General features: G+C 46.5%; 2 protein-coding genes across 5 annotated transcripts in view; one reads left to right on the top strand and one right to left on the bottom strand.

The window, feature by feature from the left end:
• Positions 1–10,112: 10,112 nt before the first annotated feature.
• On the bottom strand, positions 10,113–13,648 carry LOC121540183 (biogenesis of lysosome-related organelles complex 1 subunit 2). Of its 2 annotated transcripts, none has more exons than XM_041848852.2 (5): positions 13,619–13,648; positions 12,292–12,408; positions 12,030–12,149; positions 11,816–11,920; positions 10,113–10,969 (listed from the first exon to the last, which is right to left on the bottom strand). In XM_041848852.2, exons 2-5 carry the CDS (start codon positions 12,332–12,334, stop codon positions 10,938–10,940), a joined length of 300 nt encoding a protein of 99 aa, XP_041704786.2. In that variant the 5' UTR covers positions 12,335–12,408; positions 13,619–13,648; the 3' UTR covers positions 10,113–10,937. The 2 variants fall into 2 exon arrangements, with proteins under 2 accessions (XP_041704786.2, XP_041704785.2); XM_041848851.2 differs by lacking the exon at positions 13,619–13,648 and adding an exon at positions 12,788–13,095.
• The window catches only part of usp24 (ubiquitin specific peptidase 24), a 49,903-nt gene continuing 40,121 nt past the window's right edge, over positions 13,648–23,429 (top strand). For all 3 annotated transcript variants that reach the window (XM_045207813.1, XM_041848850.2, XM_045207812.1), the window contains exons 1-6: positions 13,648–14,163; positions 17,442–17,610; positions 17,833–17,900; positions 18,109–18,252; positions 18,365–18,487; positions 18,590–18,625. In XM_045207813.1, coding sequence (XP_045063748.1) covers positions 13,891–14,163; positions 17,442–17,610; positions 17,833–17,900; positions 18,109–18,252; positions 18,365–18,487; positions 18,590–18,625 — 813 coding nt within the window. In that variant the 5' untranslated portion in view covers positions 13,648–13,890. The remainder of the gene's footprint in view (positions 14,164–17,441; positions 17,611–17,832; positions 17,901–18,108; positions 18,253–18,364; positions 18,488–18,589; positions 18,626–23,429) is intronic.

Below are 23,429 nucleotides of genomic sequence, written 5' to 3'. Positions count from 1 at the left end.
ATTTCCTAATAATTGCTCCCACAGTTGATTTCTTCAAACCGCCTGCGATACGCCACTCTACCCACTGCTATCAGACTGCATAATAACTCCAGCTCTTAAATGGTTTTCCCAAAAATGCAGGTTTTTTTAATCACATTTTAATATTAAAATTTCCATCATGAAAAATGTCCTGTAATGTTTCAAGTGTTCTGTATTCTGCTTATGTCACGTATTGTGTTATGTATTTAACAGGTAGCCTAGCGGTTAAGAGTGTTGGGCAAGTATCTGAAAGGTCGCTGGTTTGAATCCCGAGCCAACTAGGTCAAAAATGTGTCATTGTGGCCTTGAGCAAGGCAATTAACCTAAATTGGTCCTATAAGTCGCTCTGGATAAGAGCATCTGCTAAATTACAAATATGTAAGAAAAATAATGTTTGTACATGAATTTGTGCTGGGCAACCTCTTCTTCTCTTGTGCATAAATATAACAAAGTGTTTAAAGTCCCAGTTCCATGGCCTGCAACTCACCATACATGTCACCCATTGAGCATGTTTGTGATGCTCTGGATCGACATGTACGACAGCGTGTTCCAGTTACCGCCAATATCCAGCAACTTCACACAGCCATTGAAGAGGAATGGGACAACGTTCCACAGGCCACAATCAACAGCCTGATCAACACTATGCGAAGGAGATGTGTCGTGCTGCATGAGGCAAATGGTGGCCCCTACTTTTTTTTTTTAAGGTATGCATATCTGTATTCCCAGTGAAGTGAATTCCATAGATTAGGGCCTAATCTATTTATTTTAATTGAATGATTTCCTTATATGAACTGTAACTAAGTAATATATTTGCAATTGTTGCATGTTGCAATTATATATATATATATATATATATATATATATATATATATATATATACACACACATACACACACACACACACACACATATATACATACATACATACATACATACATACATACATACATACATACATACATACATACATACATACATACATACATACACACATACATACATACATACATATACAGCGCTATGAAAAAGTATTTGCCCCCTTTCTAGTTCTCTACTTTTGCATATTTGTGATACTGAATGTTATCAGACCAAAACCTAATATTAGATAGATAAAGGGAACAAAAGTGAACAAATAACACAACAATTACATATTTATTTCATAAACAAAGTTATGCAACACCCAATTCCCATGTGTGAAAAAGTAATTGCCCCCTTACACTCAATAACTGGTTGTGCCACCTTTAGCTGCATTGACCTGTAGTTGTTGATCAGTCTCTCACGTCGCTGTGGAGGAATTTTGGCCCACTCTTCCATGCAGAACTGCTTTAACTCAGTGACGTGTGGGTTTTCAAGCACAAACTGCTCATTTCAAGTCCTGCCACAACATCTCAATTGGGATTAGGTCTGGACTTTGACTAGCCCATTCCAAAACTTCAAATTTGTTGCTTTTTAGCAATTTTCATGTAGACTTGATTGTGTGTTTTGGATCATTGTCTTGCATGACCCAGCTGCGCTTCAGCTTCAGCTCACAGACGGATAGTCTGACATTCTCCTGTAGAATTCTCTGATACAGAGCAGAATTCATGGTTCCTTCTATTAAGGCAAGTCGTCCAGGTCCTGAGGCAGCAAAGCATCCCCAAACCATCACACCACCACCACCATTCTTGACCTTTGGTATGATGTTCTTACTGTGGAATGCAGTGTTTGGTTTTCGCCAGGCATAATGGGACCCATCTCGTCCAAAAAGTTGACTAAAGTTTGCCAAAAAGCACCTGGATGATCATCGTATTTTCACTATCACAATTATCGGCGCACTTGCTAGCATTGTCGCAAAAGGGCTGGTGAATAAACAAGGTGTGTGTGTGTGTAGAGGCTTGCCCCCTCACTGGCCAATCAGAATGTGCTCCATGGCGAAATATGTGGTTGCTTCAAGCTGTGTATTTACGGTCTTTTATGCTTTGCCTCGGAATCAACTCCAATTCCAATGTTAGTCCATTATAGATTGTTAAATGGCTTACAGATGTACAAAATGTAGACCTATCTTTGCTAAATATGTTATCTTTAACCCATTTGTAGTCCACATTGTTCTAATTAATTGCATGGCTTCAATAGCATTCACACTGATATAGGGGCTAGGCCTACTGTAAATTGCATTATGGCTGAGCATGGACATGCCAAACATTGTCAATAAGCAAGATTACATTAATTATTGATAAGGCCTAAAAAGCGAGAATAATTATAATCAAATTCTAAACAACAACTGGTTTTAAATAGGCGATGTCACACTTACAGGCACCATCATTTTCCCCGTGGGCATATAATAATACAACAAAGCAGACCATGGAGGGTTTTATACACATCCAAAGTTTTCACAGTTGCTGGACAAAGATCCAAAAATACATAGAAAGGGAGAATGTCCACTCACCGTTATACTGCTCCCAAATTAGGGATATGTTTTATGAACATAATCGGAGCCATTTTACAGATCAGTTCCCAGAATTTGCATTGGACTCGCCACGGACGTTATCACCATAAAACCAGGAAGGTGAATCATTCTAAGTTTGGTTGTAATACAATTAAACGGAAAACAAGCAATTTTTACAGGTTACAGACCTTCTAAATACGAGGTTCACCAGTATTCACCGAGGTTCTTATCTCTCGTTTCATGATGGTTATGAACACATTGCTGTTACGAATTCAGCCGAGGCTGCCCCTCCTCCTTGCTCGGGCAGATTTTGGCATTCGTCGTCACTGGCTTACTAGCCACTACCGCTCCATTTATCATCACTCCATTTGTCTTGTCTTTCACACACACCTGGTACTCATTCCCTCATTAGTCTGTGTATAAGCATTCCCTCTGCCCCTTTGTCCTTTGTTAGTGACTGTTCGTTGTGAGAGTGAGTAGCTCGGTTGAATTACTTTTTACTTGTATGCAGCCAAGGTTGATTTTCCCTTGTGCTAGTTTCGTTCTGTCGCTATATGCACTACATTATTGTACACTGAATAAACTCTTGATTTCAGTGTTTTACCTCCTGCGCCTGACTCTGTCATTCACACCTCATCACAGAATCACTCACCCGCTATGGAGTCAGCGGGAGAAGAGCGCACACCTGGAATCGTGGCAAGTGTCCAGGAGCATTCCACGATGCTGGCCAGCTTGGGGGAAGCGATGGATCGGGTTCTTCAGGTCGTCCAACGCCTGGAGAGAAGAGGAACCAATCTGTCGAGACCAGCTGGCCAACCGGATCCAGCCACCTACATCACAGCACCCGGAGGGATCCAGATATCCCAACCTCGGGCGTTCGATGGCGCCATCAGATCGAGGGCAGGTGTCCGTCCTCATTTCCTGCCTCTCAGGGAAAGCCCTGGAGTGGGCCAACGCGGTTTGGAGAGAAGGAGGAGCCGCGTTGGAGGACTACACCGTGACCAAGCATGTCCCGAAACACCTCATTCACAAAGGACTGGAACACTGAGGGAGCATTCAGCACAACCACGGGGCATTATGAATACCTGGTGATGCCCTATGGTTTGATGAATGCTCCCTCAGTCTTCCAGTCCTTTGTGAATGAGGTGTTTCGGGACATGCTTGGTCGCGGTGTAGTGGTCTACATCGACGACATCTTGGTGTATTCCGCTATGCGCGCCGAGCATGTGTCCCTGGTTCGCAAAGTACTGGCCCGACTGTTGGAAAATGACCTTTATGCTAAGGCAGAAAAGTGTATGTTTTTACAGCAGTCCGTCTCCTTCCTCGGATACCGCATTTCTACCACAGGTGTGGTAAATGTAAATGTAAATATAGCACAGGCATTACGCACAGATCCATCTCCACCGCAGTGTCCAGCTGGGCTGCAGTACGTGCCTGTGCTTATCCGTGATCGTCTGATCTACTGGGCACACACGTCACCCTCCTCTGGTCACCCAGGTATCGGTCGTACAGTACGCTGCCTGACCGAAAAGTACTGGTGGCCTACCTTGGCTAAGGACGTGAGGGTGTATATTTCCTCCTGCTCAGTGTGCGCCAAGAGTAAGGCACCTAGGCACCTCCCAGCGGGTAAGTTAAAACCTTTACCAGTTCCACAATGACCATGGCCTCATTTGAGTGTTGATTTTTTAAACTGATGTCCCTCTCTCTCAAGGGAACACCACCATCCTGGTCGTTGTGGACCGCTTTTCGAAGCGGTCTCCCCATGGCTCTGCAAACTGCGGAGGCCCTGTTTACACACGTCTTCTGGCACTACGGAGTACCAGAGGATATAGTGTCTGACCGAGGTCCCCAGTTCACGTCAAAAGTCTGGAAGGCGTTCATGGAACGTCTGGGAGTCTCGGTCAGCCTGACCTCTGGGTTCCACCCTGAGAGTAATGGGCAGGTGGAACGGGTTAATCAGGATGTGGGTAGGTTCCTGAGGTCCTATTGCCAGGACCGGCCGGGGGAGTGGCCGGTGTTCCTGCCATGGGCAGAATATGCCCAGAACTCTCTCCGCCACTCCTCTACGAACCTAACGCCATTTCAGTGTGTTTTAGGTTATCAACCGGTTCTGGCACCGTGGCACCAGAGCCAGACCGAAGCTCCTGCGGTGGATGACTAGTTTCGGCGCGCGGAGGAGACGTGGAACACTGCCCATGTTCACCTCCAACGCGCTGTGCGTCATCAGAAGGCCAACGCTGACCATCACCGCAGTGAGGCCCCCGTCTATGTACCGGGGGGATCGGGTCTGGCTCTCGACCCGGAATCTGCCCCTCCGCCTGCCCTGCCGGAAGCTGAGCCCGCGGTTTGTAGGGCCGTTCAAAGTCCTGAGGAGAATCAACGAGGTCACATATAGGTTATTACTCCCCCCGATTACAGTATTAACACCTCGTTTCATGTGTCTCTCTTCAGGCCGGTGGTGGCTGGTCCGCTCCAGGAGTTTGAGGTGCGGGAGGTCCCTCCACCTCCTTTGGACATCGAGGAGGCGCCGGCGTACTCTGTCCGGTCCATCCTGGATTCGAGTCGCCGGGTGGGGGGCCTTCAGTACCTCGTGGAGTGGGAAGGATACGGTCCGGAGGAACAGTGCTGGGTCCCGGTGAGGGATATCCTCGATCCCTCTCTGCTGAGGGACCTCAATCGTTGCCATCCGACTCGCCCTGCTCCGCGTCCTCCTGGCCGTCCACGAGGCCGTTGTTGGCGCGCTGCTGGAGCTGCGCGTCAAGGGGGGTACTGTCACGAATTCAGCCGAGGCTGCCCCTCCTCCTTGCTCGGGCAGGTTTCGGCGTTCATCGTCACCGGCTTACTAGCCACTACCGCTCCATTTGTCTTGTCTTGTCAATTACACACACCTGGTACTCATTCCCTCATTAGTCTGTGTATAAGTGTTCCCTCTGCCCCCTTGTCCTTTGTGAGTGATTGTTCGTTGTGAGAGTGAGTAGCTCGGTTGAATTACTCTTTACTTGTATGCAGCCAAGGTTGATTTTCCCTTGTGCTAGTTTCGTTCTGTCGCTATATGCGCTACATTATTGTACACTGAATAAACTCTTGATTTCGGTGTTTTAGCTCCTGCGCCTGACTCTGTCATTCACACCTCATCACAATTGCCTACATCATGGATGGGGTTTTACGCCTTAATTGAGAGGAGGGGAGGCTATGCTTGGTTTTTAATCAAATCAAATTGTAAAAAACTGTTTTTTAATGTTTCTAAATACGAAGTATACAGGCACCAAAACCACATTAGGCTACTCTTGTTCCATGTCATATGGGCACTGTGTGTCACGGCTGGATAGGCTGCGTTTCCGCTGTCAAAATACATGCCATAACCAACTGCATTACTGCTAAAACCAGCTTTTGGTTGGTCTTAAATATCCCTATCAGCGCTGCCTGAAATTAGCACATTGGATCATGTTAAGGACACACTCAAATATCTCCGCCCTGCCCATCTGAGTGCACGCGTCAGATATAAGACAGGTAAATTGCCCAACCTGGCATTAGGGCTGGAAAACGCCATTGCACCAGTTTTTACAATGACGAAATTGCAAACTAACGTGCGTTTGACATTAGCGCCGCCTTAACGCAAGCCGAAAATAGAGCCCATAGTGTGCATTTTTATAGCTGCTGAGACAAAGCGGTCCTGTAGCTGATATTACGTAACGCTATCTCAACCTGTTTGTTTCTGAATGAAGCTGCCATGCGGTGGGGTCAGGGCCAGAGAGAGGATACATGGAGTTAGTTCCCCCCCATCCCCAACCACACACACAAAACTTGGGTTCCCAAACAGGAGTCACCCCATGGAGGTGGATGTTTTTGTGGCACACATAAACACACATCACTTATCTATCACAGACACAACGTGAACCACATGGATGTAGTTGCTGGTAATGCCATCCAGCCTGGAGGAGGGCTGTGACATGAGTAGAGCAGGGGTCTGGGCTAGTGGAGGACACACACAGCAGGCATCTGGACCAGGTTAGATCTGCTCTATTTATTGTGTGTAAATATCTCTGAAGCTGGGGGCCCATGCCATCAATCAGAAGCAGAGTGGTATACACACTCTTTGGAGATTGTGGTGCGCATGTACACACATACCCGGCTGTGGCCTGCAGGTAGGGAGAAGTATTTCCCCCTACCTAGCAGAGATAACAGCCCAGCGGGCAAAACTGGTTGGTTTATGACTTCATAGTCAGGTTGTATTACATTTAATTAACATATCTATCTGGTTGTAATCTGATTATTTGACCAGATTGCAACCAAAATATGAAGTATTTTCTATGACGTCTTGATTTCGCCATTGAAAAATATGCATTTACCTGGTTGTAACAGAGATGGTCTAGTTATGCCATCTTCTCAACCAGAAAACATATTTACGACCAGAAAATGGCGTCATTATGACAACCACACCAACTCTAAACTATGATCTAATGCCAAACTACTCAGACATTTTTCTTCTCTCAGACAGGAAATGAGTGACTTGTTAACAAAGATGTGCTCCATCTCTCTCCGTCACCCATATGACGTGTTAACCACAACAATGACGTGACCACTGACTGACCAGCACTCTATCTGGACAGAAACTCTAGAAGGTTCTGCAGGCCAAGCAAGGCCCTATGCCGTTTACTCTGAAGTTAGTGGTGTTCAGTAGTTATGTTGCGGTTTGTTGATCTCTAGGCGTGACACAGTGTTTGGGGGTATTTATACTGAACAAAACTATAAACACAACATGTAATTAGTTGGTCCCATGTTTCATGAGCTGAAATATAAGATCCCAGAAATTTTCCAATTGCACAAAAATAGTATTTCTCTCAATTTTTGTGCACTAATTTGTTTACATCCCTGTTGGTGAGAATTTCTCCTTTGCCAAGATAAGCCATCCACCTGACAGGTGTGGCATATGAAGAAGCTGATTAAACAGCCTGATCATTACACAGGTGCACCTTGTGCTGGTGACAATAAAGGCCACTAAAATTTGCAGTTTTGTCACACAATATAATGCCACAGATGTCTCAAGATGAGAGTGTGCAATTGGCATGCTGACTGCAGGAATGTCCCCCAGAGCTGTTGCCAGATAATTAAATGTTAATATGTCTACCATGAGCCGCCTCTGATGTCATTTTAGAGAATTTGGCAGTTCGTCCAACCGGCCTCACAACTGCAGACCACGTGTAACCATGCCAGCCCAGGACCTCCACATCCGGCTTCTTCACCTACGGGATCGTCTGAGACCAGCCACCCGGACAGCTGATGCAACTGAGGAGTATTCTGTCTGTAATAAACCCCTTTTGTAGGGAAAAACTAATTCTGATTGCCCTCCCAGGCTCACCCATGGCTGTGCCCAGCTTCCCAGTGGGTGGGCCCACTCATGGCTGCGCCCCTGCCCAGCCATGTGAAATCAATAGATTAGGGCCTAATGAATTTATTCCAATTGACTGATTTCCTTAATGAACTGTCACTCAGTAAAATCATTGAAATTGTTGCATTTATATTTTTGTTTAGTGTAGTTTCACACATACACATGGTGTGAGATGAATAAGAGACATTGTCGTTCCTCTGACCCCTCATCAGGGACTCGGGTGCCTGTAGGTCTGGGAAATCGTTGGACCTGCAGTGTGTGTGACCTGGTACCAGTTAGACATGATACTGAGAACAGAGACGTACCACATATCAAAGCAGAAAATTGAAAAACACAAGCGCATGCACACTTCATGAAAACAACTGAGCCTTTCCAGAACCCCTCACTTACCCAACAGTGTGGTGTGGCATCCTGCCCTGCTATTGTAATTGGCCCTCTTGATTGATGTTTGATATTTCTCAAGGACTTTCTCAAGGACTTCTGTGGTCAGTACCAGTCAGAACAGTCTGTGTGTATGCATAATATGTTTATGTGCCAATACTGGCTATTGTCCCTTCTATCCATCTTTCTATCCATCTAGAGCAGGGGTTTTCAAACCTCTCCTCAGGGACCCCCATCCGTTCCATGTATTTTAACTTCTCCACAGCTAACACACCTGATGAACTTGTCAACTAATCATCAAGCGCTTGAGAATAGGTGAATCAGGTGAGCTGGTTTAGGGCTACAACAAAATTGTGAAACGTCTTGGGGTCCCTGAGGAGAGGTGGGAAAACCACTGATCTAGAGTGTGTGATTTTCAGGCTCGGTGTCCGTCTTTCAGTGGGTACACAGATTCATATAATATCAGCGTAAACTGTATGGGCACTTGAAGGGACGTCCTCAGGGAGCCTCCTGATAGACTGTAGCAGGCTTTGATCACACCTCCCTTTAAATAAGACTTTTTGGGCATCCCGAGTGGCGCAGCGGTCTAAGGCACTGCAGCGCAGTGCTTGAGGCGTCACTACAGACCCGGGTTCGATCCCAGGCTGTGTCACAGCCGGCCGTGACCGGGAGACCCAAGAGGCGGTGTTTGACCGGCCCGCGATGTCCTGGTCCCATCGCGCTCTAGCAACTCCTTGTGGCGGGTCGGGCGCCGGCAAGCTGACTTCGGTCGCCAGTTCTATGGTGTTTCCTCTGACACATTGGTGCAGCTGGCTTCCGGGTTAAGAGAGCAGTGTGTCAAGAAGCAGTGCGGTTTGGCGGGGTCATGTTTCAGAGGACACATGGCTCTCGACCTTTGCCTCTCCCAAGTCCGTACGGGAGTTGCAGCGATGGGACAAGACAGTAACTACCAATTAGATATCATGAAATTGGGGAGAAAAAGGGGTAAAGGTACTAAATTAAAAAATAACAAAAGAAGTCTCTTTCCTGAGCGATAAAGAGTTGGATGAAGGGGGAAAGCGCCTCATTTAATTCTCCCTCCCTTTTCCCGTTCCCCTACGTATCGGATTTAACCCCGCATACGCAGCGTTACACCCATGATGCTGTCTCAGCGGGTTGACCATCCTGTGGCCCGCAGACAACCTGAGTTCAAACCAAGTTGGTCATTTATTGTACCCCTGAAGAATGTAAGTTGTAGCAACAAGAGAAAACACAATGTTGAAGCATTTATCGACTAGGGGAGAGAAAGAGAGAGAGAGAGGAAGAGAAGTAAATAATGTTACAGTATGAATAATGAGCTGGGCCTTCACTGGCCTAATGACAGAGACCTGCTTTAGATTAAGCCCCTACAAACACACACACACTCACAACCCTCATGCAGCCACTCACATACACACAGGAGAGCAGTGCAGGAGGCCGTATCCGCTCTGATAATCTGTTGCCCCTGGCAATGGGATCAGATTTGCTCTGCTCCAGGACAATAGAGGGAGAGAAGGGAAGGGGAGAAAGACAGAGGGAGAAATGGACTATAGAAAGCATTGGGCCAGTAACCAAAAGGTCACTGGTTCGAATCCCCAAGATGACTAGGTGAAAAATCTGTCAATGTGCCCTTGAGCAAGGCAATTAACCCTAATTGCTCCAGTAAGTTGCTCTGGATATGAGGGGGTCTGTGGTGAGTTAGGGTGCAGAGGGGGTCTGTGTGTGTGGTTGGTTGGGGTCCGGGGCTTGGGAGAATGTTTCAGAAATGTGAATCAACAATGTCCTCTGGGAGATCACACCCCAGTCTCTCACGCACAGGCTGCACTGCAGTATGAACATGGAGTACCGCTGCCATCTGCTGGCCAAATGACAACACATCAGTTTCCTTCACAAATGTATTTTCAGTTCAAAGTTAATGTTTTTAGAAGATACATTTTACACATGCTGCAATCAAACATGTATGGCAATGCTTTTAAGGGACATTAGTATACACAAGCAGAAAAGTATTATAAAAGGTTTGAATTCAGTTCATGATGCCAGCAGAAGAAAATCTTTAAAGAAGCTAAAGTCCATCAGTAGAAAAGTGAATTCACATTTACATTTTAGTCATTTAGCAGACGCTCTTATCCAGAGCGACTTAGTTAGTGAGTGCATACATTTTCATACTGGTCCCCCGTGGGAATCGAACCCACAATCCTGGCGTTGCAAACGCCATGCTCTACCAACTGAGCTACAGGGGGCCTTAATTTGGTTGTCATCATCTTCTTAGCTGTGTAACTTCAAGGTTAGGAGGTTGGTGATTCTAGGGTAGTGTGCACCAGGGTAGGGGTCAATTCAGGATAAATTCACTAAATCCAGGAAGTAAATTACAATTGTGACAGGACGACACAGAGCGGCCTGGAACGCTGCTAACAGGAATAAGGACTCAATAAACTACCCAAAGCCCCATCTACATGCAACTTTAATGATCCAACCAAAATGATAATTCTAGGTCTAACATCTGGGATATCCCTCCAACCAACCCCAGGCTACCTCATACCTCTCTATATCAGGCTGATGTTGTAAAGATGTGGGTCTTGCTTCCTCAAATCAAATGGGTTAGGGTTGGTCTACAGACAGGGAGAAGGAGGACCAGTACCCCTCAGGCCTCCTCCATCAACCCCTCTTCCTCCTTTCCTTATATTCTTCTTCCATATTTACTCCTCCTCATCGCTTCTCCAGTTTCTTGAACTTGGCCTCTGCAGAGAGACAGACAGAGATTAACTCGCTCACCTTCCTCCACACAGTCAGTCAGTCTCACACACTTGTGTCCAAGGGAAGTGAATTTTTTGCTGTTGATTTGGGACAGTGTGCTAGCGCTCTCTGCTGTTGGAGCTCAGGGTGTAGAGGTGAACTTAAACAGCAGAGGACACCCTCAGGCTGTTCCAAATAAAAGCCCTAACATTAAAGGGCCATTAAATTTTTTATATGACACTATGAGGTCAAAATAACACAGCCTGTTCAGGTGGGATGGAGATTTTGGCCCCAATCATGACGTCACAATCTGATCTGATTATAAAAGACCAATAACCGTTCATCTGGGTAAGGGGGTGGGCTCTAGACCATCTATCAGCCAATCAGGGCTATGTAAATATCTTCACATTTCTTTCCTAACGCCCACATGATCAGACTGAGCATTTCAATGGCCAAAAGATGATCAGGAAAATAAATGATACAAATATATTTAGGAGTTATTGTTGAAATAACTTTTATTAGACATACAGTGATTATTTGAAAATAAAATTTAAAAGACTGCATGGGGGCTTTAATGTTGAGCTGAACACTGCAGAACGGCTATTCTTAGCACATTTGCCATAGAGACTGCTAGCAGATTCTAATAGAGAAGCCAGTGACCGAGCTAACATATATTTATTTATATCTACCGCTTCTCTCCCCCAGTCAGTCTGGTGAGGGTTAAGGTTACACACTGGAACTCAGTAGGCTCTTCTCCACTTACAGCCTAGGTATAAATCTAGACCTGCAATATGAAGCTATGGTCTGTGTCTCCACAGGCATGTTACTCTGTGTGTGTGTGTCTGTCTTACCAAGCTTTTTGGAGTAGGTGTCCAGTTTATAAGCAGCCTGCTCCAGAGACGACACTTGTTCTTCAATCTGGTTTATTTGGTCTAGATAGGGCTGGAGGCTGGCGTCTGTAACACACAATAAAACAATATATTTTTCAGCTAAATTAAGGTTAGACTTCATTTTCAGAAAGGGTCGCAAGCGTCCCCTTCACGTTTGAAGGGCTAATAAACATACACTTGTGGTTGAGGTCCTGCAGGTTCCTGCTGATGTTAATGCTGATGTCTTTCATCTCCATGTACTTCAGACTGGTCAGCTTGTTCATGTTCTCCAGCAGACGGTAGTCCTCACAGGTGCCTGGGAGAAGAGGGAAATGGGGGAGCATGAGACTGTATGCAACTGTATAGGACAGTGTAAAGGGAGAGACAGAGATAGAAGACAGTCAGAGACAGGCAGGGGAGACTGACATGCAGGAAGTCAGACAGATAGACAGGCAGACCTGTGAGTTCTCCTTGTAGGAAGACAGCCATCTTATCGAACATGTCTGTACAGAGCTCATTGATGTCCGACTCTGCTGGCTCTACGGCCTCCTCTGCAGTCTCCACCCCACCGTCACCTACACACACAGCAGAGATACACACCATTTACATTTTGTTGTAGAAACATCCCATCATCCCTACTCTAGAGGATGTTGCTGGCCCCTCCCTCAGATGAAGGACCAATTTGCCAGTCCCTTGGCATGATGTTGTGATAGTAGGCTTAGCTACTGCATTCTAATGTAATCTATTGTAACAAGGTACGAACCAAATCTCACTTAGGGCACCCAAAAGGCCCTTAAGGTACTAACACCAGTCTCATATCAGAAGATGGACACGGAGTAAACAACAAACAAATTGTTCATCTTCTTCCTCTCAATAACTAAAACAGCGCATCAACTTGCAGCCAGGACATCTTCATTCGTTAGCTGGAATTGGAAGCTAGCAAGCACCACTCACTGCTGCTGGTGGTGGGCTTCTTGGGCGCCGCGGGCACAACCTGGTCCTCAGCAGCAGTCTCGCCAGGCTCTCCCTGGGGTTCGGAGCTCCCTCCCAGGCTGAGGACGGTGGGATGGGCCGGGGGTACTCTGGAGATGCTGTCCATCGCAGCAGCCTCCTTTCCCGTGGCCGCCATTTTGCCTTTCCGCCAGTCACATGATGGAGAGCTTCACGTGACATTTAATATTCCCCGTCTTCGAGCCACACATTTTACATTTACGTCATTGAACAGACGCTCTTTCCCAGAGTGACTTACAGGAGCAATTAAGGTTAAGTGCCTTGCTTAAGGGCATATTTTTCACCTGGTCGGCTCGGGGATTAGAACCAGCGACCTTTCGGTTACTTGCACAACGCTCTTACCCACTAAGCTACACCCTTTTCCTTGACAGTTGCGTGCTACGTCCTGTGGTTGTGTCACCATCATCACATAAACAATAATATCACGATTCATTTGTAGTGTTCCTATTCATATTGATTGATCGTTTTATATTTCTATTGTTTTGTCAGTGTTCGAGTGTAGCGAGAGCTCGAGCTGTCCATGCTGTTTTGCCTGTAGTCATGTTGCATTATGAACACTTAGAATCAGTGTGAAACATCATGTTAGTTTGACAGGTGTTTGCAGAGCTAACTAATCATTAATGATGAAGTCAACCTAATGTTAGATGTTTTGGGTTAATGCCTTACCTCCATAACTTACTACATTTGCACACACTGTATATAGATTTTCTATTGTGTTATTGACTGTACGTTTTGTTCATTCCATATGTAACTCTGTGTTGTTGTTGTTTTTACCGCACTGCTTTGCTTTGTCTTGGCCAGGTCGCAGTTGTAAATGAGAACTTGTTCTCAACTGGCTTACCTAGTTAAATAAAGGTGAAATAAAAAAATCCTTAGTCCTCTCTTTGGTTCATATGGGTGGGTCATGGTGCTGACGTTCTACGCACGAAGTGTCCAGTGAACCATCGTGACAGCCTGCGTGATTGTAAACATGGCGCCGTGCACCGCTACAGGGCTGTGCTGTTTTACACCCCGTTTCTAGCTAGCCTGAGACACCAAACCTAACCATGGAGACAGAAGAGGAGCAACATATGACGACTCTCCTCTGCATGGGTTTCCCAGATGCAGTGGCGATACGCAAGGCGCTACGCCTGGCGAAGAACGACATCAACGAGGCTGTGGCGCTCCTGACCAACGAAAGCCCCGGTCTTGGGTATGGATATGAGCCGATGGAGAGTGGCCCTACCCCAGGCCCGAGTGGAGACGGGGAGTCCAGCGGGCGGACTGGGACTGGAGGGTTCGACCCACCTCCCGCCTACCACGATGTGGTGGAGAGCGAGGTAAGGGTGAAGAAGGATGGCAACGTTAGTTCGTTGGCTTCGTAAACTAGAACACCAAACTAGCTAACGTCGTTAGCGCCATCAAATCTAGCGATGATGGCTAGTAGGCAGACCAGGCTCGCCCAACAATATTCCATAGCGGGCTGCGCTCATGCCTGGCTGTCAAAATAGAGAGGGAAAACCTACGGCGTGTATAACTCAATTTACAGTTAGCTAGCTCAATCTCGGGGTATAAATTCGACACCCCGGCTAGTTGAGTTGCAAATACAGTAGCTACTTTCATGACCAGTATTGAAATTGGGAGCACACTAGCCAACATCAGAATGTAGTTGTTGCTAGATAACGTTACCTAGCTAGCTAGTTAGTTAGCTAGCCCAGCGCTTGGGGGAGGGGATGGGGAATGCGCGAATCTCTACTACATGGGCAAAGTTGCTAACCAACTAGCTAGTGTTTTGCAAAAGTTATTAATGAAGGTTTGCAGAGTGAATGTGGTGAGATTAAGATCTTCGCATTCATTCTCTTGGGGAAAATGCACATCTGTATGCAGTTTAGTATAATGTAATGCCACTAGAGATCCTGGTTCGAGTCCAGGCTCTGTCGCAGCCGGCAGCGACTGGGAGACCCATGGGCGGCGCACAATTGGTCGTCCAAGGTAGGGGAGGGTTTGGCCGGCAGGGATGTGGGTTCGTTTCCCACGGGGGACCAGTATGGAGAGAAAAAAAAAAACATGTATGCATTTACTAACTGTAAGTCGCTCTGGATAAGAGCGTCTGCTAAATGACTGAAATGTAAATGTAATGGAGCTAGTTATTAGGCGACATGTAGCCTAGCTGTTAAGAGCGTTGGGCCAGTAACCGAAAGGTCACTGGTTGGAATCCCTGAGCCCACTACGTGAATAATCCGTCGATGTGTCTTTGTGCAAGGCACTTTAACCCTAATTGCTCATGTATGGGCTCTGTATAAGAGCGTCTGTTAAATGACTAAAATGTAAAAATTTAGCTAGCCAAAGTTAGCTACGCGAACTAAGCTGGCTATAGCTAGGTACAATAGAGGAGTGAGAAGCTGAGATTTCGCAATCGCCCGTGAAGCTGATGTGGCCATCTTGTGCTTTAAATATTGTCTAATAAAAAAAGCTATTTAAATTGTTCATAGTCCAGTGACAACGTGATGTGTAACCCGTCTGAACTAGATCATGTCTAGATGTCTAAACACCAGCATACAGCTGCTGCTAGCTAGCTAGAGAGCATCAAGTAGGCAGGGCAAAACCGTTTTGGTGATTTGGGTATCAATAAAATAACTCAATCACAGCACGTTTTTGGATTCATTCAGCAGTTTTTACCTGTTTAAGTGAAATACCATTGGAAATTAATTTTGAAAGTTCCGTTTATATTCCTAAAACGTATGTTGAAAATGATGCTATTGCTGCTTCCTGTTGACAAGACAAATTGATAAATAATAGTCGAATGTCAAAACAGTTTTAAAGTGTCCAAATCAATAACCAGTATGCAGAAACAGTTTGTGATATATTGAAAACATAAACATAAAATATACTATCTACATATACATTTGCAACAGTAGTTATCATAAGTATTATATATTTTTTGAAGGAGCTACTTATAAACTGCGCAAGTGCCAAAACCATGTTGTTTTGTCAAGTGGCAATAAATCACACATTGATTGGGGTGGGGATATGCGCTGTTTAAACTACCACAACTCTAAAACCACATGGAAACGGGATATACTGTATTTTTACATCACTGGTTAGAGGACAACCTGCAGAACAGTCAGCTACGTTTTGGAATGTTGCATTTTGATACAGGGGTCACCAAACAAAAGGAGAAACGCAACACGACAATGAGAAAGCCTGTAGGAAGGAGGTCAGAGACCTGGCGGTGTGGTGCCAGGACAACAACCTCAACGTCAGCAAGACGAAGGAGCTGATCGTGGACTACAGGAAACAGAGGGCCGAGCAATGCCCCCATTCACATCGACAGGGCTGTAGTGGAGGGGTCACTAAGGCTCTATCATGGTCCACACACACCAACACAGTCGTGAAGAGGGCACGACAATGTCTCTTCCCCCTCAGGAGGCTGAAAAGATTTGGCATGGGCCCTCAGATCCTTAAAAAAAAGGTTTTTACAGCTGCACCATTGAGAGCATCTTGACTGGTTGCATCACCGCTTGGTATTGCAACTGCTTGGCATTCGATCGTGAGGCGGATCTCTAGTCTAGGGGTTAAGGTACCATCTCTATTCTCTACACACAGCAGATTATGTCAGCTGTCTTCAAATTATCACTAACCCAAACAGGTCTATAATAGATAAAGACAAAATATGTTCCAACTTCCCCCAGTCTCCCCTAATGATTGTGAGCGCACAACTTTCAAACATTTACCACATTCATAACAGCGAATCAAAGGAAATTCTAACGAGCATGACAGTTTGAGGATATTTTTCAATAAAAGTAAAGGACAGTAATGTTACGAGTAAAGTAGGAAGCCCAGGTTTCAATTGGCGATAAGATGTTAATGTGTCATGAAAGGAGTGTGGATATTTGGCCTGACCAAGCAGTTTTATGTGCTGAGTCTGATTGAATGGGAGCTGATAATTTAGTTTTTTACTCCGCTGGTCTCTGGAAGAAATAACGAGTCCTCATTGTCCGAGACCGAGTAAAATGTTATATATATATATATATATTTGATTTATTTTTATTTGTACCCCTTTTTCTCCCCAATTTCGTGATATCCAATTGGTAGTTAGTCTTGTTACATCGCTGCAACTCCCGTACGGACTCGGGAGAGGCGAAGGTCGAGAGCCATGAGTCCTCCGAAACACGACCCCGCCAAACCGCACTGCTTCTTGACACACTGCTCTCTTAACCCGGAAGCCAGCTGCATCAATGTGTCGGAGGAAACGCCGTCCAGCTGGCGACCGAAGTCAGCGTGCATGCGCCCGACCCGCCACAAGGAGTTGCTAGAGCGCGATGGGACAAGGACATCCAAGCCAGCCAAACCCTCGCCTAACCCGGACGATGCTGGGCCAGTTTTGCGCTGCCTCATGGGTCTCCGGGTCGCGGCCGGCTGCGACACACCCCGGAATCGAACCCGGATCTGTAGAGACGCCTCTAGCACTGCGATGCAGTGCCTTAGACCGGCCGAGTAAAAAAAATAAAAAATGTCTGACAGCGAGACAAGACCAAGACACTCAATATGTGGTCTCAAGACCGATCTCGAGTACTGCATCACTGGTAGAACTATAAAGTGTTTCTGTGTGTTTCAGAGGAGTAATGATGAGAATGGGAACTGTTCAGGCAGCAGTATGGAGTTCCCCACCACTAACCTGTATGAACTGGAGAACAGAGTGTTCACTGACCACTGGTCCATCCCCTACAAGAGAGAGGAGTCACTGGGCAAATGTCTGGTCGCAGCCACCTGCCTCGCCAAACACGGTAAGAGAGAGCGAGTAAGTGTGTGGGGTGGGTTTGTTTTGGTTTTTGTGTCTTGTCACTGTTGGATGCTTTTCACACTATTATTTTCCACCCAGTTGTCAATCAATAACTACAGTCTCTCTCTCTCTCTCTCTCTCTCTCTCTCTCTCTCTCTCTCTCTCTCGCTTTCTCCTCTCACTTTCTGTCTCTCACTTTCTCTCTTTCACACTGTCTCTCACTCAGGTCTGGCAGATGCGGATGAAAACTGTAAGCGGTTTATGGACAGGTGTATGCACGAGGCCTTTAAGAAGGTGAGTTGTGTGTATGCATGCATGAGGCTTTTAAGGGTTTGAGTGTGTATGCATAACACTTGTAAGTGAGAGCTGTAGAGCCTGTTTCAAATCCAGTTTCCCTCATCTTCAATATAGGAAGCATATTTGAACCGGATTGTTTGGTGGAACATTGACACGTTCACTCACTCTGCTTTCTCTCGCTCTCCCTCTTACCATCCCTCTCTAGCTCCTGACCAGTAGTGCGGTCCATAAGTGGGGGACAGAGATCCATGAGGGGATCTACAACATGTTGATGTTACTGGTGGAGCTGGTGGCTGAGAGAGTCAAACGGGACCCCATACCTGTTGGCCTGATGGGTGTACTGACTATTGTGGGTACACACACCTCATGCATACAGTATACACACACCACGTCACATCAAATAACATTTACACACCTCACCCCTTAAACGATTAGCTCTCTCTCGCTCTGTATGTCTGTAGGCCTTTAACCCAGACAATGAGTACCACTTTAAGAACCGTATGAAGATGTGTCAGAGGAACTGGAGCGAGGTGTTTGGAGAGGAAGCCATGTTTGCTGTGTCGCCTAGCAACAACTACCAGAAGGTGAGGCTGTAATGTGGGTGTGGTGCGAAAGCACAAGTATAAAAATAAAAAAGAGCGAATGTTTGTGTGACTGATCACGTGTGTGTGCCTTTGTTTCTACAGGAGCCTCATGGCTGGCTGGTAGACCTGGTCAATCGGGTAAGCCCCCCCCCACACACACTCACCTACACACACCTCTATGGTAGTTCAGGGCAATTCCATGGCAACAGAATTATGCTGAGAACGTTGCCGCCACTATTTCGGTGAAATTTTATTTTATGAATGCCCATCTATGTAGTAAGCCTACCGTTTGTAAAACACCAAAAAAAGACGTCCGGACAGGACCAAAAAAAGAAGTTGGCTCGTGCTTACTGGGGTGTAGCCTACAATGTCAGCCCTCAATTGAATTTTATGAATGCCCATCCATGTGGTAGGCCCACCGTTTGTAAAACAGGCCGTTGCATTGGCTTTGTTAGTCCTGATTCCTGTGACTAATCAATTTGGCTATTTAAGCTCAGAATATCAACTACCCAAATTCATCAGGAGTTCTTGTGAGCTTATTTACAATGTGTTTACACAGCGGGAAATGCAGAAGTATTTTCTTTTTCGCTATGATCAGCTTGTCAAGACTTCGCCACAGATAGCAACCACTGGGCTATCTTTGACTTCTCCATCTATTGTTTTCTCCAAAGTTTTGGCATCTTCCATGAATTGCGGCTGCGAATCCACCATAGAAATAGTTAGAAAGAATAAGATGAAGATCCGGTAATATGGATAACTATTGAAAGAGCTGATATGTGTTTTTCTTCATTGTAATGGGCATGGTGCAACCTTTGGTAAGTAGGCTGCTGGCATGCTTCGGCTGCGGTACAGCAAAGAAAAGTCAGTCCATGCTCATGGTTCTCACAGGGGAAGTGAAATGATAGGCTACAATTACTTTCCTTTGAATATTATTTCGGTTGTGCCTTGTCATTATCTGGATAGACACTTGTGGTTTCTAGCTAATGTTCCACCAGTCAAAGCAGTGGAGCGTGTAGTGAAGCAAAACTTTAGCCATCAAAACCATTTATCTTGGGGCGACGGGGGGAGCGGGTTTGCAAAATGCTATCATATCACGCAATTATACCATTTATAAAATGGTTTATTAGGTACACCCATCTAGTACCGGGTCGGACCCCCCTTTTGCGTCCAGAACAACCTGAATTCTTCGGGGGGTGGAAATGTTGCTCAATTGGTGTCAAGGGACCTAACTTGTGCCCAATATGGCCGCTTCTTGTTTTTGGCTGATATTAAAATAAAATAAATGTATGCACTCACTAACTGTAAGTCGCTCTGGATAAGAGCGTCTGCTAAATGACTAAAATGTAAAATATAGGAGTGGAAACCACTTTGGTCGTCTGCTGCAATAGCCCATCCGTGACAAGGACCAACGAGTTGTGCGTTCCAAGATGCTGTTCTGCACACCACTGTTGTTGTACTGTGCCGTTATTTGCCTGTTTGTGGCCCACCTGTTAGCTTGTACGATTCTTGCCATTCTCCTTCGACCTCTCATCAACGAGTTGTTTTCGCCCACAGGACTTCCGCTGACTGGCTATTTTTAGTTTGTCGTACCATTCTCAGTAAACCCTAGACACTGTTTTTATAAAAAAAAAAAATGTCACCTTTATTTAACCAGGTAAACCAGTTGAGAACAAGTTCTCATGTACAACTGTGACCTGGCCAAGATAAAGCAAAGCAGTGCGATTAAAAAAAAAACAACACAGTTACATATGGGGTAAACAAAACAAAGTCAAAAATACAACAGAAAATATATATACAGTGTGTGCAAATGTAGCAAGTTATGGAGATAAGGCAATAAATAGGCCATAGTGCAAAATAATTACAATTTAGTATTGACACTGGAATGATAGATGTGCAAGATATGATGTGCAAATAGAGATACTGGGGTGCAAATGAGCAAAATAAATAACAATATGGGGATGAGGTAGTTGGGTGGGCTAATTTCAGATGGGCTGTGCACAGGTGCAGTGATCGGTAAGGTGCTCTGACAACTGATGCTTAAAGTTAGTGAGGGAGATAAGAGTCTCCAGCTTCAAAGATTTTTGCAGTTCGTTCCAGTCATTGGCAGCAGAGAACGATAGTTACCGGAGTGTAACTCCAGTTCTATGAGTGGAGCGGAGCCCCATAGGGGAGCTCTGCTCCTATTGGTTTACCCCGCTGTCTACATTTACATTTTAGTCATTTAGCAGACGCTCTTATCCAGAGCGACTTACAGTTAGTGAGTGCATACATTATATTTTTCATACTGGCCCCCCGTGGGAATCGAACCCACAACCCTGGCGTTGCAAACGCCATGCTCTACCAACTGAGCTACATCCCTGCCGGCCATTCCCTCCCCTACCCTGGACCAATTGTGCGCCGCCCCATGGGTCTCCCGGTCACGGCCGGCTACGACAGAGCCTGGATTCGAACCAGGATCTCTAGTGGCACAGCTAGCACTGCGATGCAGTGCCTTAGACCACTGCGCCACTCGGGAGACTAGGCAGCGAACAGCCTGAGACAAAATTATGCACACACCTGCAGCCAATAGGAGTACAGGTGTCCCTATAAGAGGGGACGCTTCCCCTCAATCAGACTCCCAAAATTATCTTCAGCGAGACTAGAGAGGGTCGGCAGGGCCTTAAGTCCAATGGGGCTCCGCTCCACTCATAGAACTGGAGTTACACTCCGGTAACTATCGTTCTATATCGTGGAGCTCCGCCCCATAGGGGAGCTCTGCTCCTATTGGTTTAAGGTGGAGCGCAACGCTCCAAAATGTACTCCCTGCCAAGCCCAACACTTCCCATCGAAACGAAAAGGTCAGGCCTAGCAATGGCTGCAACCAAGTCCCGCAGTACTGTAACACATTGTGTCACAATATACTGCGTCATCGGTTCAAACCTGCCCAACCAGTCCATTGGCATCACCAATGTCTGGTGGGCAGATAACCAGAATACGGGCCATACTAATCTGTACTAGCAGATAGATGGTACCTCCAATATCCTGTTACAACAATACCGACCACTAATGGAATGACACAAAGTGTCACTCTACTTTGTGTACACAGTAGCCCCCCCGCCCCACCCAATCAATGGAATCCCAAAGATTAGTGGGCAGTCATACTAATCCGAACCAGCAGATAGATGACGTCACATTCCGTCAAATTATCATGACCGGTCTAATAGTACTTTAACCATGGTTACTACTATTGTCCCTCATCATTCCGCCGCAACCCAGTTATTCACTGGTGGGCAGATCAATACATGCCTTCTACTGTACTGAACATGTCAGTCAGGTGTCATGCTCAAATATGTCTCTCTATCAGAAGCGGACCTGAAAGAGACCTGTCTCTTCGGTCCTGCATTCCTCTCTCTTACCTCAAGTCCTCCCCTCAGCCACGCTGAGTACAGACTGAGCCAAAGAGTTAGAAGACATATCCAGGAGATAGAAACGGATAAAAGGAGACTGTGACGCCCACGACGCCGCTGCACAAATATCCTCTACTCCCGTGCCTCTGAAAAGAGCCGTAGAGGTTGCTACTCCACGAGTAGAGTGAGCCCTCACGCCCTGAGGCAATGGTCGCCCCGCTGCCTCATACGCCGTCTCAATGCCTTCGCAAAGCCAGTGAGACAACCACTGTTTTGAAAGTGGTCTACCCAGTGCAGCCGCACCGTGACACACAAACAACTGAGGTGATGACCTAATCGCCGCCATGCGCTCCACATAACATGCTAAAGCACGTACCGGGCACAGGCGATGGAGCCTCTCCTCTCCCCATGAGGAGGGGGAGAAAGGTCCCACAGCTCAACGATCTGTGATCTATATGAGCTCTTAATAACCTTCAGCATAAAAGCCGGGTTAGGACGTAACACTGCCCTGCTCAAATCGCCAGGCGAGGCAGTCGGCTCTCGTCGACAGAGCGCACAAATCACTGACACGCTTAGCAGTGGTCAAAGCGAGCAACAGTGCCGTCTTCAATGACAGCATCTTGAGGGGTATTTGATTCAATGGCTCGAACGGCGACTCACAGAGCGCTTCGAGTACCAAAGCCAAATCCCACTGAGGAAGCGTGGCTCTAGGCATTGGCCTAAGCCACCGCGTTCCTAATAAGAAACGTTTCACTAGAGGGTGGCTGAAGACAGTGTCTCTGCCAAACCCCTTGTGACAAGCTGAAATCGCCGCTGCGATTTAATGGTGGCGGGCGATCACTGCTTATCAAACAAACTGCAGGAACGAGAGTACACTCTCAACCTGACAGATCATGGGGTCTACATTCTCTGTGACACACCACTGTGAAAATACATTCGATTTACTGGCATACACCCTGGAAGTGGAACCGGCACGTGAACCCTTTATGGTCCTGATTACTGAATCAGATAACCCACAGCGCTCTAGCCTGTCCCTCTCAGGAGCCAAGCCTTCAGTGGTTGGCCGATTATGGGCACTCGCCCTATCGAGCCCTCCGCCTGAGACAACGTGTCCCGTCGATGTGGAATTGGCCAAGGTGGCGCAATCAACATCTGACTCATCTCCACAAACCATGGAGCCCCTGGGCGATCGGGGGCCACCAATATTATTGACAGCCCGCCTGATCTCACCCTGGCTAACAGTGGGAGAATGCAGGACAGCGGTTGGAATGCATACAGCAGAACTCTCGGCCATGGTCAGTCCCTCCCCAGTGGCGGTTCGTCCTGATCCCTCAGAGAGAACCATAGAGGACAATGTGCGTTCACGCGTGACGCTAATAGATCCACCTCGGCTCTCCCGAACTGTTCCCAAATTTGGAGAACAATGTCCGGGTGCAGACGCCACTCGTCGTCTCGAGGTCCCCCTCGAGACATGAGGTCTGCTCCCACGTTCAAGTATCCTGGAATGTGTGCTGCTCTCAACGAGCGAAGGTGCTCGTGAGCCCACAGCCACAGTT

The sequence above is a fragment of the Coregonus clupeaformis genome, chromosome 26, assembly GCF_020615455.1.
Source record: "Coregonus clupeaformis isolate EN_2021a chromosome 26, ASM2061545v1, whole genome shotgun sequence".
Lineage (NCBI taxonomy): Eukaryota > Metazoa > Chordata > Actinopteri > Salmoniformes > Salmonidae > Coregonus > Coregonus clupeaformis.
The sequence above is the reverse complement of the archived record's forward strand: the minus strand, read 5'-3'. Positions and strand labels throughout refer to the sequence as shown.